This window comes from Chroicocephalus ridibundus, chromosome 8, assembly GCF_963924245.1.
Source record: "Chroicocephalus ridibundus chromosome 8, bChrRid1.1, whole genome shotgun sequence".
In the NCBI taxonomy this organism is placed as follows: Eukaryota; Metazoa; Chordata; class Aves; order Charadriiformes; family Laridae; genus Chroicocephalus; species Chroicocephalus ridibundus.
Window position 1 is genome coordinate 2,568,993 of NC_086291.1, and position 15,209 is coordinate 2,584,201.

Here is a 15,209-nt window from a genome sequence, read left to right on the forward strand (position 1 = left end):
TCGCTAGTTTGGGGAAGATATTTAAAGCGTTCACACGAGAATAATGATAGCATAAAGACATAGAAACTGTTTTCCTTCTCTTAGAAAAAAGTGTTAATAGAATCAATCATAGAATCGTAGAATCTTCGTGGTTGGAAAGGACCTTTGAGATCATTGAGTCCAACCATACACACACACACACACACAAAAAAAAACCCCAAACCCCTACAATCTCTGCCACCAGAGCATGCCCTGAAGTGCCACATCTAGACGTTTCTTAAACACCTCTAGGGATGGTGGCTCAACCCCCTCCCTGGGCAGCTGTTCCAGGGCCTGACCACTCTTTCAGTAAAGTCATTCCTCCTAATATCTAACCTAAACCTCCCCTGCTGCAGCTTCAGACCATTTCCTCTGGTCCTGTCATTCTTCACCTGGGAGAAGAGGCCAACACCCCCCTCTCTCCACCCTCCTTTCAGGGAGTTGTGGAGGGCAATGAGGTCTCCCCTCAGCCTCCTCTTCTCCAAGCTAAACATGCCCAGCTCCCTCAGCCTCTCCTCACATGCCCTGGTCTCCAGACCCCTCACCAGCCTGGTCGCTCTCCTCTGGACACGCTCCAGCACCTCAATGTCCCTCTTGTACAGCGCGGCCCAGAACTGAACACAGCGCTCGAGGTGAGGCCTCACCAGTGCTGAGTACAGAGGCACCATCACTTCCCTGCTCCTGCTGGCCACGCTGTTCCTGAGACAAGCCAGAATGCTGTTGGCCTTCTTGGCCACCTGGGCACACTGCTGGCTCATGTTAAGCTGGCCGTCCACCAGCACCCCCAGGTCCTTTTCTGCCGGGCAGCTTTCCAGCCACTCTGCCCCAAGCCTGTAGCGTTGCTTGGGGTTGTTGTGACCGAAATGCAGGACCCAGCACTTGGCCTTATTGAACCTCCTACAGTTGGCCTTGGCCCATGGATCCAGCCTGTCCAGGTCCCTCTGTAGAGCCTTCCTACCCTCAAGCAGATCAACGCTCCCACCTGGTTTGGTGTCACCTGCAAACTCACTGAGGGCGCACTCAATCCCCTCATCCAGATCATTGATAAAGCTATTAAACAAAACGGGCCCCAAAACTGAGCCCTGAGGGACACCACTGGTGACGGGCCGCCAAGAGGATTTCACCCCATTAATCACAACTCCCTGGGCACGGCCATCCAGCCAGTTTTTAACCCAGCGAAGAGTACACTTGTCTATGCCATGATTCGCCAGCTTCTCCAGGAGAATGCTGTGGGGGACGGTGTCAAAGGCCTTACCAAAGTCCAGATAGACAACGTCCACAGCCTTCCCCGCATCCAGGAGGTGGGTCACGTGGTCATAGAAAGAGACCAGGTTGATGATGGGGTCAAGAAGGGACATTTGAAACAAGAAACAACAAAATGATGAAAAAAACCTCTTGGAAGTAATAGTCATCTCAGCATTGATATTTGGTTCATTGTCTGTAGACATTTGGAAAAAACCTATATGATCAAGACTGCCTTCTGACAGACAGGGCAACTGAGGCACTGAAACAAGAAACGGATTTTGTCTCGGAAATGATTCAGCCTCGTTCATGAGGCTTAGAGAGGAAAGAGAGAGCGGAGCTGCGGCATGGTAGAGGTGAGGGAGCAGGAGTAGAGGGTAGAACTTGAAAGGGCACGGGCTTGAGAGAGGTAAGTATGAAAGTTCAGTCATTCTTCCTCGCTACAGTGGAATGAAACTGGAAGGTGTGAACAACAGCCTGAAATCTTGTTTCACTTGTTGGACGGTCTGGGTTGTGAAAGGGAGTTGTGCTATTTTTAAGTTGAGATTTCAAAAGGGGTCCAGATTCTGCAATTCTTGTGAAGAGAAAATTCCTTCTGAAGAGTCGGGGCTTCTGCATGCTCTCAGGCTCTGCAAAACTCAGAAGCCACAACTGGGCTCGTTGCATGATGGCATCTTTATGTTGCTCTTCTTCCACTACTAGTTCGTTGGAGTTTGATTAGAGGACCCTAGCTCAGGAGCAAGTGATTAACTGGTCCTCTCTGTAATTTCAAAGGCTTTTGGGAAGCTTTTATGGCTTTAAAACATTCTTTAATTATTATGTTTCACTTTTTTTTTTTCTCTCACCCCTAATTGCAGATGATAAATAATTCAATCCAGTACAAGAACTTCCAGATTGAGGTGAAGAAAGGCGGGTACTTCCTACATGGTTCAAACAAGTCTTTCTCCTCCTTAAAAGAGCTGATGGATCACCTGAAAGGACAAATACTTCGGACAGACAACATAAGCTTTACACTGAAGAGGTGCTGCCAACCAAAACCAAGAGGTAGTCTGTCCTTTAAGAGAGGCAACGCACTTTGTTGTTGAAAGAAAACAAACTCCAGAAATAGGAGGCATTCTTAGCGTCTTTGGTTTGTTCTGTGTTCTTGTGCGAAGCTCTCTTGTCACTTAAAAAATTATCTGTAAAGTTTCTTCCTTCTCGGTGGAGGAGGAGTCTTGCCAAAAAGCAAAAGCAAGCACCGTGAACAAGGTTTTCGGGGTTTCCTTTCGGTGGTACAAGCTCAGCACAGGATGCTCCGGGGGGTGGTGCTTCTCGTGAGCCTTGTTTGCGTGAATTTTTCAAATGACAGTGAGCAAAGTTCTGGCTTCCCTTTTTGCTCCTAAACAGCTGCAGTATCGCCGGCAGTATCGCCGGCAGAGGTGGAACTCTAGATTTGTTTGAAAAGCAAATGTCACAGCTGACTCAGAGTCACGGGCTGACATGCTGCGGCAGAGCGGGGACTATATAAGGTTCTTCCTTTGCTCCACCGAGTCACGTATGCCAGGCGTCGCGTTGCCTTCCTCTAGCACAGGAGGGTTGCAACCTGCAGCGGTTGTTTGGTTTGAAGCTTGTTTCTCTCATCGTGAGCTGTTGTTTGCTCTATTAATCTTCCCGAAGCAGCAGGGGAGGCTCGGCCCGCAAGCGTTAGCAAGCAGAACAGCCTTGCAGTCAGTAAATCCATCTGTGAGGTCAGATTTTAGAGGGCTGGGACAGTCGTGCGTTTGTTCAGCTGTCAATGCCGACACTTAGTGAAATTGTTCGCTATAAGCTACAAGTGCCTTGCAGCTGAATTTTGTACGAAAGAGGAAACACAGTGGCATGGTTGTGTTGATCAGATAATGGTTTCCTGTTAGAATAAGGGGAATAACTGCGCGACGTTAATTACCTGCTTGTTCTGACGGATTTAGAGGAGAGTTGTCTGTAGATAGAGGCTGAGCTTATCAACACTTTGAAGCACATTGGTAATTGTCTAGAGCATGGAGAGATTATACTTTTTTGACATTTTGATTACATTTTGACAGCTGTGTTTGGAATAAAATAGGACGAGTCAAGGAGTTGACTGCACACTCCAGCTTTTCATTGGCATTAGTTACAGTGGGACCCAGGGCATTATCTGTGCTGCTCCCTGTTCTTTCTCTTCCCCGTTTTGTTTTTCCTTCTTTTTGAGTCTATTTAATTGGCTATTCACAAAGAAGTTTAGGGGATGCAGAAACGGAGCAGTTTTCCCGGCGTACGGTTCATTACTGATTGTTTTCAGAGTGCTAGATCACGGGTTCGCCCCGACGCACACGTTCTCCGCACAGTAATGGGAAGGCCAGATGCACCCAGGCATCTAAAACCATTGTGGTGTAATAAATAATGCCTGCCGTCAAACACAGGAAGGCAAAATCCGTGTGCAAGACTTTGGGATCCAACCGTGCCTCTCCCTGACCAGGAGCAGGGTGGAGGAAGCTTTTGAGTCTTTTCCTTCTGTTCGTTTCCCATTCCCCCGTTTAATTCCAGTGCTCTGGAAACAGGCTGTTAGTGTTTCCCAGAGAGCAAGACATTTTCAAGGAGGTAAAGAGAGGAAACGAGACTCCAGCTGCTCCTCACCCGTCTGCGCACTGGAAGGGAGAGGTACCTGTTGGCAGGAGGGAGCGTGTGGTTTTTTCACTTACCGTACAGCAGAGATGTTTCCCCTTTCAGTCCCGGCTATTTTTCTGTGCAGGAAACACTATCAGTTGCTAAATATCAGCCCCAAGATGGCTAATATTAAGACTGTGTATATGATATAAAATATGTAGCTCTGCTTTAGTGAATTCTCTGTGGTAAGACAGAATATTAGTTACTTGAGCAGAAATTAAATCAGAGTTTCTTCTTTTCTCCCTCCTCCTCCTTCATTTGGGGATTTACCTTGCAGTGAGCGTATACAATAATGTTACTGACTGAGAAGGATGAATGCAGTTATATTTGAAAAGCCTTAAAGACTATTTTCTTTCCCTGCCTTCCAGAAATCTCCAACTTGCTGGTTGCCACCAAGAAGGCGCAGGAATGGCAGCCCGTTTATCACCTGGGGCAGCTGAGTTTCCACCGAATCCTCAAGGAAGAAATCATACAGGTCAGGCAGCTGCTGAAATGCGTTTCTCTCTACTTATAAGTAAAGAAGTTTTAGAGCCCACCGTACCCAGTTAAGTAGTAGAAAATCCCTCCATTCCGGCTGGTTCTTCCATTCCCATTTCTCCTCATCACAACTTCGTTCGAATCTTTATTTGTATTAAAGCCTCTTATTGCAGAATCTAAATGTTTATATGTCTTGTGTGGAAGAAAGAAGAGAAGCTTCGAAGTAATGCCTTTCACTACAAATGGAATTGATGTTTGAGCAATTTTGTAATGCCTGTGGAAAGAGGTGCTTCTAAGGTCATTCTTAAAAAGTCATGAAAGTCTTAAGAGCTGATTTTCCTGGCCGGTTTGTTGCTAAATGTGGCCGTATCTTTTAGAGCCTGGCATATCGGAGCAGCAGGCGACTTGAGGTTTAAGATAATATCCTACGGTAAAAAAAGGGTGAAGCATTTAAAAGCTCTGAAGAGTCTTAGGATTCAAAATTTTATGTTTTGAGCTGATCTAGCACCCAGATTTTCCCAGATTTTCTGACAATCATTTGCAGTTAGTGATGCAGGTGACCTGAATAAGCTTCAAAAAGAACCAGTGGCTTGAACACACAACTCACATTTCATGGTTTTAAAAGACCTGAGCTCTTAAATCACGCAGTTAGCTTCTTCAGTTAAATAAAAAGATTTGGGGTTTTTTTTTTTTTTTTTTGAAATTGCATCACCAACCGGGGAGGACAGATATAGATTATGTTAATTGTTTCTTGATTGGTATATTTACAGTCGGCACGCAGGCTTCCTGCGAAAATACCCGAGGCGGAATCCTCTGTTATTTAGGAGGAAATTGCTTTCCCAAACAGAGTGTTCCATTGAAATATTACTTCCTCTGACTTTTGGAAGCACATTAAAGATTGCCTCAATGGCAGCTCATTGTAAATAAGGTGCCAGTTGTTATTTGTTCATTTGGTGTTTAGTCTAATAACGTTAAATCACAGTGAACCTGTTTGGTGTTGACGGCGATGTAACAGCTCTTCAACATCCAATGAGTTCACAGTGGCGAGTGTGCGCAGAGAGAGCACTAAAGCAGAGAAAAACAAGCTGTCACTGGTTTTTCACTGTAATAATTTTAAATCTGCATGTAGCTAGATCAAGCGGAAGGCCAAGTCCACTCTCGACTTGGAGAGGGAGAATAGAGTGCAGGTTCGAGTATTTGTGTAAGTTCACACGTGTTTCCGTCATGTCCTGTTTTGTCTGATGTCTTAGGGCGAACATCTTGGAAGAGGGACGAGAACGCAGATTTACTCGGGGATTCTCAACTACAAAGATGATGAGAATGAAGGCTATCAAAATGAAAAAGAGATTAAAGTCCTCCTCAAAGTCTTGGACCCCAGCCACAGAGACATTTCTTTGGCAAGTTTTTTCCTTTTTCTCTGTTGCATTACAAATACTGGGCCTCTCCATATTGTATGTGGTTAACTATGAAAAGCCCGTAAAAGAAGGGGTGTCCTCTATAGTAAGGGAATGGGAAAACGCTGAAGGTGTCTCTCTCACTGTTTTAGGCAGTCAGATCCATAGTGACCAGCATTTTTGAGGTGCTCGGTAAAGCCCATCTCATTAGACAGGCGGCAGCATTGGGTCTGGCTGGAGCACGCCAAGGGCTCGCTTCCTGCCTGCGCACGCGCAGACCACGCGCACAAGGAAAATGGACCCAGGCCTTGCTGGGGTGTGAAGAGCACCCTCATACCCGTACCCACGGTCTGGCAGTCGAGAGCCCTGGAGATCAGTGAGGGTGCTGCTGCCAACCAGAAGTGACCTCCGCCTTGTGCGTTGAGCTGTGAGTCTGTCACTGGTTCTGTCATCGACGTGGCCACAGGGGAGTTGCTTAATTGGAATTTTGCTTAACCATAGAATCGTCTTGGTTGGAAGGGACCTTTAAGATCATCGAGTCCAACCATTAATCCAGCGCTGCCAAGTTACCACCAAACCATGTCCCTCAGCACCATGTCTAAGCGTCTTCTAAATCCCTCCGGGGATGGTGATTCCACCCCTTCCCTGGGCAGCCTGGGCCAATGCTTGATAACCCTTTCAGGGAAGAAATTGTTCCTAATATCCATCCCAAACCTCCCCTGGCGCAACTTGAGGCCATTTCCTACTGAAATAAATTCTTGAGCATCTGACCTAACTATGAAGCTAGAATGGCTCTGAGCCTGGAGGTGGGAGCCAGTAACTTCCAGAGGACCTTTCCAACCTAGATTTTTCTCTAATTTGAAGTCTCGCCTTCCCTGTATTAAGCCTTCCTGGCAGCCCAAAGTGCTCGTACAGCGTCTAGTAAGAGAAGGTAACGTGTCACAGAGGGGATGCTAAGCCCTGGTGTATGCGTGCCTGTGAGAGCACAGGGAAGAGTGTTGGTTGCTTGCAGGACCTGGTGAACAACAGCCCACCTCAGACAGCCCTCCGCTGCCCCGTTACTACTGTGGGATGGCCCATCCCTACCGTTGTTGACCCTTTATGTTACTGGAAAACACAGTGATCTTTCGCAAATGTTTTTGTTACTTCATAGAATCATAGGGTTGGAAGGGCCCTCTGGAGATCATCTAGTCCAACCCCCTGCCAGAGCAGGGTCACCCAGAGCAGGTGGCACAGGAACGCCTCCAGGCGGGTTTGGGATGTCTCCAGAGACGGAGACTCCACCACCTCTCTGGGCAGCCTGTGCCAGGGCTCTGCCACTCTCACAGGAAAGAAGTTCTTCCTCATGTTTAGGTGGGACTTCCCATGGTCAAGTTTGTGCCCACTTGATGCTCTGTGTTTGTTAAATGCTTGGCTGCCGCGATGACCAGCAGTTTAAGGACTTACCTCTTTCACTTTCTACCAGGCGTTCTTCGAAACGGCAAGCATGATGAGGCAGGTGTCTCACAAGCACATTGTCCTCCTCCATGGCGTCTGCGTCCGTGATGTAGAAAGTGAGTTGGGTGAACACCTCTCTTGGCAGCAGGCTGGGGAGGGACAGGGCAGCCGTTGAGCTCAGCGCTGGCGCCGGGGGAGGTGGGCTTGGCCGCCGCTGCCTCCTGATTTTGCGGTACAGACAGACGTGGAATTGGAACAGCAGGACAGCAGTCCTTTCTGCTAACCAGCTTTCCCTTCCAGTGCTGTCTTTGAGTAGGTGCCTCACAGGATGATTCCTTGAGGTCGGAATGCCAGAGTGATAGCGGCAGTGTCCGTACAAACCAGCCTTCTGACAGAAGTTATTTCCCTGGGAAGGCTTTGCCCTGTGGTCTTTGAAATGCTTTGTTCCAGGATTACTGTTCATTTGCTACATAAAGCCGCTCTTCTCAGCCTTTTAATGTCGACTCTGAGCACTGAAATAAACTTTGAGGAAGGTGACATAAAAACTTAGTGTAACCAGCTTGCCTGGGGCAGGGAGCGTGGTACAGGCCTATGAGATTACTCCAGACGGCGGTTATTGCAATACTGACTTTATGCACCTGACTTTGTAGATATCATGGTTGAAGAGTTTGTTGAATTTGGGCCTCTGGATCTGTTTATGCATCGAAAGAGTGACGTTCTGACAACTCCCTGGAAATTCAAAGTTGCCAAGCAACTCGCCAGTGCACTAAGCTACTTGGTAAGAAGGTGTTTGACAAAAGCATTGCCTATCGCTGCTGCAGCCCAACACGACAGAGGTTTCACGTGCATTAGTAATTTGCTTTCTCCAGTAGCGAGATGGTGCAATGATGTTCTTTTTGTATTCATTACGTTGCTTTAAATAAGGCGAAAGACTCTCAGAGAAGGTGATGCGCTCCTTCTCGATCAGCAGGCCACACAGGCTGGGTGCTGGCATTTGCCACCAGTTCCGTCATGTGCCTGGGGAAGCTGCCGCACCTTCCCCTTTCTGCCGGCGCGCTCTTTGGGAAAAAGGAATGTAACGTTGGTCTTTTTCCCAAAACGCATCAGCTCTACAAATACAGATACTTAAGTATGAACAGTCGGTTTCCCTCCTTCTCCTTCCCCTGTTTTTCCTCTAGGGTCGTTTCTCCCAAGCTGTATTTTTGGGTTTCAGCTTGGAGTATTTTCCAGCGATGCCCCGTGCTGTAGGTAGGTTCGAGCGCTTGCAGAGCGTTGCTAGCTCACTCCGCTCACTGGGCTTTTCCTCCCTTACTGTAGGAGGATAAGGACTTGGTACACGGAAATGTGTGTACTAAAAACATCTTACTGGCAAGAGAGGGAATTGACACGGAATATGGTCCTTTCATAAAGCTGAGCGACCCAGGAATACCCATAACTGTGCTGTCCAGACAAGGTATGGTACAGGAATCGGATTTCTCTCTTCGGTGCGGTGGGGAAGGGAAAAGGAAGAAGAAATACATTTATACCAGCTAGAACTGGCTCTAGAATAGAAGTAATCTGCTTCCACGAATCTGAAAACTACATGGAAGTAAAGGAGCGTTGCTGACGCCGGGTGCTTGTTGGATTCATTTCTCGAAGTCTAGCGGGAAAATACAGAAGGAATCTCAGTTTCTGGATGGCTCAAGGCACAAGCTTGTAAAAGCCGCAGAAACATCCTTCTGAGAACAGGGATTTGAGAATCAAGACTTCCCTGAAACTAGACAAATACTGCAGCTTTAGTTTTAGTTATGCAGCTAGTAAACAAGAATAATTAAGTTAGAAAGCTGTTTTTTTAGTCCTTTGATATTAACTTCAAAATGCTTCGATTCTGTGTTTTATCTAAGAATGCGTTGAGCGAATCCCCTGGATTGCACCCGAGTGTGTTGAAGACTCCAAAAATTTAAGTGTTGCAGCAGATAAGTGGAGTTTTGGTACGACACTGTGGGAGATCTGCTATAATGGAGAAATACCGCTGAAAGACAAGACCTTAGCAGAGGTAAAACTACATTGCATAAACTTTACCTTGACTTCTCAGGTACATTCTCTTTGGTACTCCAGTTCCCGTACCCAATTTGGGTTGCTTTCCCTGACAGGAAAACCAGCTCAGCCGGACTTGATAAGGGGCTGATCCATCTAAATTGCCGCAGGTTGCAGCAGGAATTCATGTCCTTACTACAAAAATTGCGAATTATTGCTTCAACCTGACCTTGTTGGAGATTTTCAGAACTCAGCATAGTAACAATTAAACAGAGTTTCCGACGCTGTCACGCCTGTCCTGTTCTAACCCCGGTGTCCAGTTATAAACTGACTGAGGTTCTGCTTAAAAGCACCGAGGTTCTTCTGTTCTTGCTTGTTTCTTTTGGCCGTTGGTTCAGAACTAGTCTCCTGTGGGGACACCATTATTGTTTGCTCTGAAAGCTAAAAAAAAAAAAAAAAAAATTTAAATAAATCTTGTTCTGCCTCGGTGGTGGCAGTTTCTATTCATCAGTGCCGCAGTCCCTCGGCATCTGTTCCAAATGTGCTTTTTTTCTGTCTTGAAGTTTCGCTGCGTTGGGAAGGCGATGGAGCAAGGCAGCTGCTGCGGGGCTGAAGGAAATGACTGAGCACTTGAGTCACTGCCCGAGTTGTTTTAGCAGGAGGTGGCTGAGAGGAACTCGCTGCCCCGGCTGCAGTCCGCTTCCCGCATGTGGCAGACAGCCGGGGTGGTTCTGCACAGCTTAGAAAACGCACAAGCCGCCCCCATCCCATCTGCCCCGCAGCCGGTACCTGCTCCGGCGTTGTGAAGAGCAGCCGGTGCTCTCTTGTTTCCTTGGCAAGCGTTTCCCTCAGCCCTCTGTCCCGGTGCGCGAGTAACGTGGCGAGCCTGGCACCCGGCAGAAAAACAACTTCTGAAAGGTGAAATCTTCAGCACGTTTTAGAAACTTCATGTGTTGCTCCAAACTGCACCAGATTGAGCACAGTAATAGTTCTCTGCTGGCAGGAGAGGACGTAGAGTTACTGCTGGAAAGGAGGATTTCTTTGGCAAAGTTAACAAAAAGTTTGCAATGAGTTTAGGATGTAACGGTCACGTCTCCCGATGCAGAGCATGGGTTTATTAAGTTAAAAGCTAAAAATTCATGCAGGAGTTTCCATTTGCACCTTGCAGAAGGAGAGGTTCTACGAGGGGCATTTTGTGTTGGCAACACCATCGTGCAAGGAACTCGCTGACCTGATGAAACAGTGCATGAACTACGACCCCCATCAGAGACCCTTCTTCCGAGCGATCATGAGAGACATCAACAAACTGGAGGAACAAAGTAAGGCCCGGTTTTACGCTTGGATGAGGGAGGGATAAGGAAGGCTGGTTTATTTGGCGGTCGGGCACCTCCCGGCAGCATCGTGTGTGTGGACGGTTGTCCGCATGCAAGGAGCACGTCGTGTCCCTTCCTCGAGATGAGTGCAAATAGGATGCCAGTGTTTTATTCATACTGAAGGTGTGGATTGAGTTACGTCGGTGTTACTGCCGCTTCATTTGGTGGTCCATAGTTTATACAACAGCTTAAGTTAGTTTCAAGATAGTTTTGATCTCGGTGAGATTTCCGTAGGAGTCTCTTGACCGAATCAGAGCATTAACACGGATAATTCTGGTTCCTGGTTCAACGTATGTTGGAATTGCTGCAGAGCAGCTAACAGATGATCAGTCCAGGGCAAAACTTTATGTCCCACACCTAGTAATAAATAACAGAAGCTGAGGAACTGCTACGGGGTGGGAAATGCTTCCCACCTGAGACAAAACTGAATCAGAGTCTGGAAGACGACGCAGCGAGACGCTCACAAAGTGAGGGAGGAAGATCGGCAAGCGCTAGAGTGGCGTGTACAAATGAAGGAATTCCCTGTCAAGAAATAGGCAGGCTTTAAGTAAGGGAAGTTGTGACAGTAGGGATAGAAACACACCAACATTGGAAGTGAGCAAGGATGTCTTGACGTGTCAAGACCGAGGTGTCCTTACAGGAATCTGTCTGACCTGGGGCTTTTTTTCCACTCCCAGATCCCGATATCGTCTCGGAGAAGAAACCCTTTACAGAGGTTGATCCCACGCTCTTTGAAAAACGATTCCTGAAAAGAATCCGTGATTTGGGAGAGGTAAGAGCAGTGTGAGATGCAGAACACAGATAAGCGTTCCTGTGTGCGTGTGCACAGCTTCTGCCTGGGCTCTCTGTGCCGCAGCAGGAAGGTGGGAACCGTAAATGCCTAAAATAGTGCGTTGGTGACACTGTGGTTGCTAAGTGTTCAATAACGCTGTCTTTTCTGCTGCAATCAGGGCCACTTTGGCAAGGTTGAACTCTGCAGATACGACCCAGAAGGCGACAACACAGGGGAGCAAGTGGCAGTTAAATCGCTAAAGCCAGAGAGCGGAGGGAATCACATCGCTGATCTCAAGAAGGAAATAGAAATCCTGAGGAATCTTTATCATGAGAACATCGTCAAGTATAAGGGAATTTGCACAGAGGATGGTAAATCTTCCTGTAGAATATTAAAAGTATACACTAGAAGGGTTTTCCTTTAGAAATGAAACATAAACATTTTAAGAAGCAAAACAGTCTTAATTCAATCTTACGGGTTTAGATCTCTTCCTTCATGGAAGCAGCAGGAGTTTGTCTCTGGAGGCCTCCTCCTGCCCATTTTTGTGCTTGGCTAACGTGGGGGTCAGCACCATGTTGGTGTTCTCACCAAATCCATTAAAAACCCGAGCGCCTGGGCAGGCTCCGGGAGCCAGCTGACCCCTGCAGCCGGGTCGTGGCCCCGTAAGCCCAGGGGTCGTTATTAGAAGCACGTTATTGTTCATAGAAAAAAGCCCTATTGCCTTGTATTTTTGCATTTGCAATAGCGGTTGTTCTAAGCCAACGTTTAAAACTTTTAAGTTCAGTAACTGCGCTGCCTGGGATAGATTCTCCTCTGGCTTGGTTCAGTGACTGATAGTGGGCATTAGCCCATAGCCTGGCCGTGGCCACGCGATACCGCTACAGATGCGACCAGAGCTGGGGGCTTATACAGAAGTTACTGGTGCTGGTGGTGTGAGAAGGGTCCCGTGTCTGCAAATTCAACACACGCTCTGTTTTTAGGAGGAAGCGGGATTAAACTCATCATGGAATTTCTTCCTTCCGGGAGCCTGAAGGAGTATCTCCCACGGAACAAGAACAAAATCAACCTCAAACAGCTTCTCAGATACGCTGTTCAGATCTGCAAGGTGAGCCTGGCACCACGGCCTTCCTGCAACTCCCGTTTCACTCGTTTAATAGTTAACGTAGTGGGGGGGAGGGGGGGAAGAGAGGCTCGCTTGATGAACAAAACCATTCTCCTTGCTCTGTCCCCAAGGACCTGAACCCTAAAGCGGCCTCTCCTGTGCTTCAGGTGTCACTGGCACAAAGACCAGCAAGGGAATAACTCCAGGGCCCCTTGTGTAACAGCTTACTATGAGAAGTTGTTCCTACTGCAGGATTTGACGTGTTGGGGGGCAGGACAGCACGGAGGAAGGGTGTGCTGGCGCGCAGAGGGAAGCAGCAACATGCCGGGCTAAAGCGAGGAGTAGGTGCCAGCGCAGTCAGGCCACGTGAAGCAAGAGGCTGTGGCTTTCTGATTGTGGTGGACCGGGCAGTGACAAGAAGCGTAGAGACAGGCAAAGGGGCTGCTGCTGTGGAGAGAAGGCTCTGAAGACGGGGGCTGCTCGGCTGAAAATTAAAAAGCACAAAGCGGGAATAGCAGTCTCTGGAGAGATGAAGAACCAAAGGCTGAGTTTAAGGGCAGGGGGTGTCAGAAAAGGACCCTGTAAAGTGCCAACAGACGGAGAACCTGGCGTGAGAAACCGGGACAGTATTACCACGGGGACGAGGGAGCGTTTGAAGGGGAAGTTGGAGAAAAACTGACTGAAGCATTGGAGAAACTAGCATAAAAGGCTTTCTTCTCTCCTAGGGAATGAACTATCTGGGCTCCTGTCAGTACGTGCACCGTGACTTAGCAGCAAGAAACGTCCTTGTTGAAAGCGAGAACCGAGTGAAGATCGGAGACTTCGGTCTCACCAAAGCGATCGAGACCGATAAGGAATACTACACTGTCAAAGACGACCTCGACAGCCCTGTTTTTTGGTAATAATTTATAAGTAATCGTAATTTTCTTTAACCAGACTGTGCAGCCAAATAACTTGTCTGTTCCCATTGACTTAGGCTTTTAGGCATCCTAAAGATTCTTCCTGTTTTGATAAGAGGCCTAAAAAAAGGTACAACATCAGAGCAAGGAAAAGGCACCTGGTAGACTATACTTATCTACTCTTGTGATGTTTATTTTTTCCTGTGCTTAATGATCCCTTTTCCCACGATCTTGTTTTTGGTTTTGGTCTCCTTTAGTTTCACAGCGACTTGCTGGGTAACGGTTGTACCTTATTTACTACTCCTGTGCCATCCCAAGCCCTGCGGGCGCATTAATTTCTATACAAGGACTCTACAAATGTAGAACGCGCCTCTTTAATTTGTTTATTTTAAATGCGTTGGGGTTGTGCGTGTATGAGTAGGTCTGAATGAAGTTTAACGCTGTCGCGTTGCCCGCAGGTATGCTCCAGAGTGCCTGCTGCAGAGTAAGTTTTATATCGCCTCGGATGTCTGGTCGTTCGGGGTGACGCTCTACGAACTGCTGACCTACTGCGATTCGGAGTCCAGTCCCATGGCGGTAAGTGGCTGTGAAAGAAATTGCTGCTGAAGCTGCTTCAATCAGATACTTTTTTTAAAAAAATTGGGCGTTACTTTTGGGAACAAGAAGTGGGATGAATCTCTTTATCTTATAGAATCATGGAATTGTCTAGGTTGGAGGGGACCTTTAAGATCACTGAGTCCAGCCATCAGCCCAACACTGCCAAACCCCCACCACCCCGTGTCCCTCAGCACCGCGTCTGCCCGGCTTTTAAACCCCTCCAGGGGTGGCGACTCCACCACTGCCCTGGGCAGCCTGGGCCAAGGCTTGACAGCCCTTTCCATGAAGAAATTTCTCCCAATATCCATCCTAAACCTCCCCTGGCGCAGCTTGAGGCCGTTTCCTCTTGTCCCATGGCCTGTTCCTTGGGAGAAGAGCCCGACCCCCCCTGGCTGCCCCCTCCTTTCAGGGAGCTGCAGAGAGCGAGAAGGTCTCCCCTCAGCCCCCTTCTCTCCAGGCTGAACACCCCCAGCTCCCTCAGCCGCTCCTCACAAGGCTTGTGCTCCAGACCCCTCACCAGCTCCGTCGCCCTTCTCTGGACACGCTCCAGCCCCTCAATGTCTTTCCTGGAGTGAGGGGCCCAAAACTGGACACAGCCCTCATGGGGTCTGTCACTAAAGACTCTGTAACACAGAGATACGTTGTGGTGACTGCGTGTCCTGGTGAGGAAACCATATTTATAAATATTACATCTGTTTTCTAATGCAAGTCTATGGTGCGTGGCAGCTGAACAGTAAGCATCTACTGTTGGTTTTTGTTTTGATACTGAAATGTCATCTTCATGTCCAATCGAAACGGCCTGCATTTGCACAGGGCAAGAGGATGCGCCGCTGATTCCCCCTCTTTTCACAGGAGTTCTTGAAAATGATCGGCCCCACGCAGGGACAGATGACGGTAGCTCGGCTGGTGCGTGTCTTGCAAGAAGAAAAGCGTTTGCCGCGGCCGCCCAACTGCCCAGAGGAGGTAATGATGCACCGACACTTTGATAATGACACTAAATTGGCAGCGAGAGCACCACAGAGTCATGGCTGAATAGGCCTTGGCTAATCTTGGTAGGAAAACTTTCAGGTGTGCTAGTAAAAAGGCATTTCCAAGGTTTTTAAGCATTATTTTAAAATGTTTTTTGACATTGACATTCTCGAGTTCGGGACGTCCCTTCAGAGAAGGGCTCAGAACTTGGCTTTAGTATCTGGATCCGTGTAAAATTCATTCTGAATCCTT

At 47.8% G+C, this 15,209-nt stretch overlaps 1 protein-coding gene across 3 annotated transcripts in view; it reads left to right on the plus strand.

Annotated features, from left to right (window-relative positions):
- Window positions 1–15,209, plus strand: part of JAK1 (Janus kinase 1) — a 65,727-nt gene that overhangs the window by 48,081 nt on the left and 2,437 nt on the right. For all 3 annotated transcript variants that reach the window (XM_063344447.1, XM_063344445.1, XM_063344446.1), the window contains exons 11-24: window positions 2,118–2,304; window positions 4,290–4,396; window positions 5,649–5,795; window positions 7,258–7,345; window positions 7,880–8,007; window positions 8,547–8,682; window positions 9,113–9,264; window positions 10,414–10,564; window positions 11,296–11,390; window positions 11,569–11,761; window positions 12,371–12,495; window positions 13,218–13,390; window positions 13,850–13,967; window positions 14,841–14,951. In XM_063344447.1, the coding sequence (XP_063200517.1) occupies window positions 2,118–2,304; window positions 4,290–4,396; window positions 5,649–5,795; window positions 7,258–7,345; window positions 7,880–8,007; window positions 8,547–8,682; window positions 9,113–9,264; window positions 10,414–10,564; window positions 11,296–11,390; window positions 11,569–11,761; window positions 12,371–12,495; window positions 13,218–13,390; window positions 13,850–13,967; window positions 14,841–14,951 (1,911 nt within the window). The remainder of the gene's footprint in view (window positions 1–2,117; window positions 2,305–4,289; window positions 4,397–5,648; window positions 5,796–7,257; window positions 7,346–7,879; window positions 8,008–8,546; window positions 8,683–9,112; window positions 9,265–10,413; window positions 10,565–11,295; window positions 11,391–11,568; window positions 11,762–12,370; window positions 12,496–13,217; window positions 13,391–13,849; window positions 13,968–14,840; window positions 14,952–15,209) is intronic.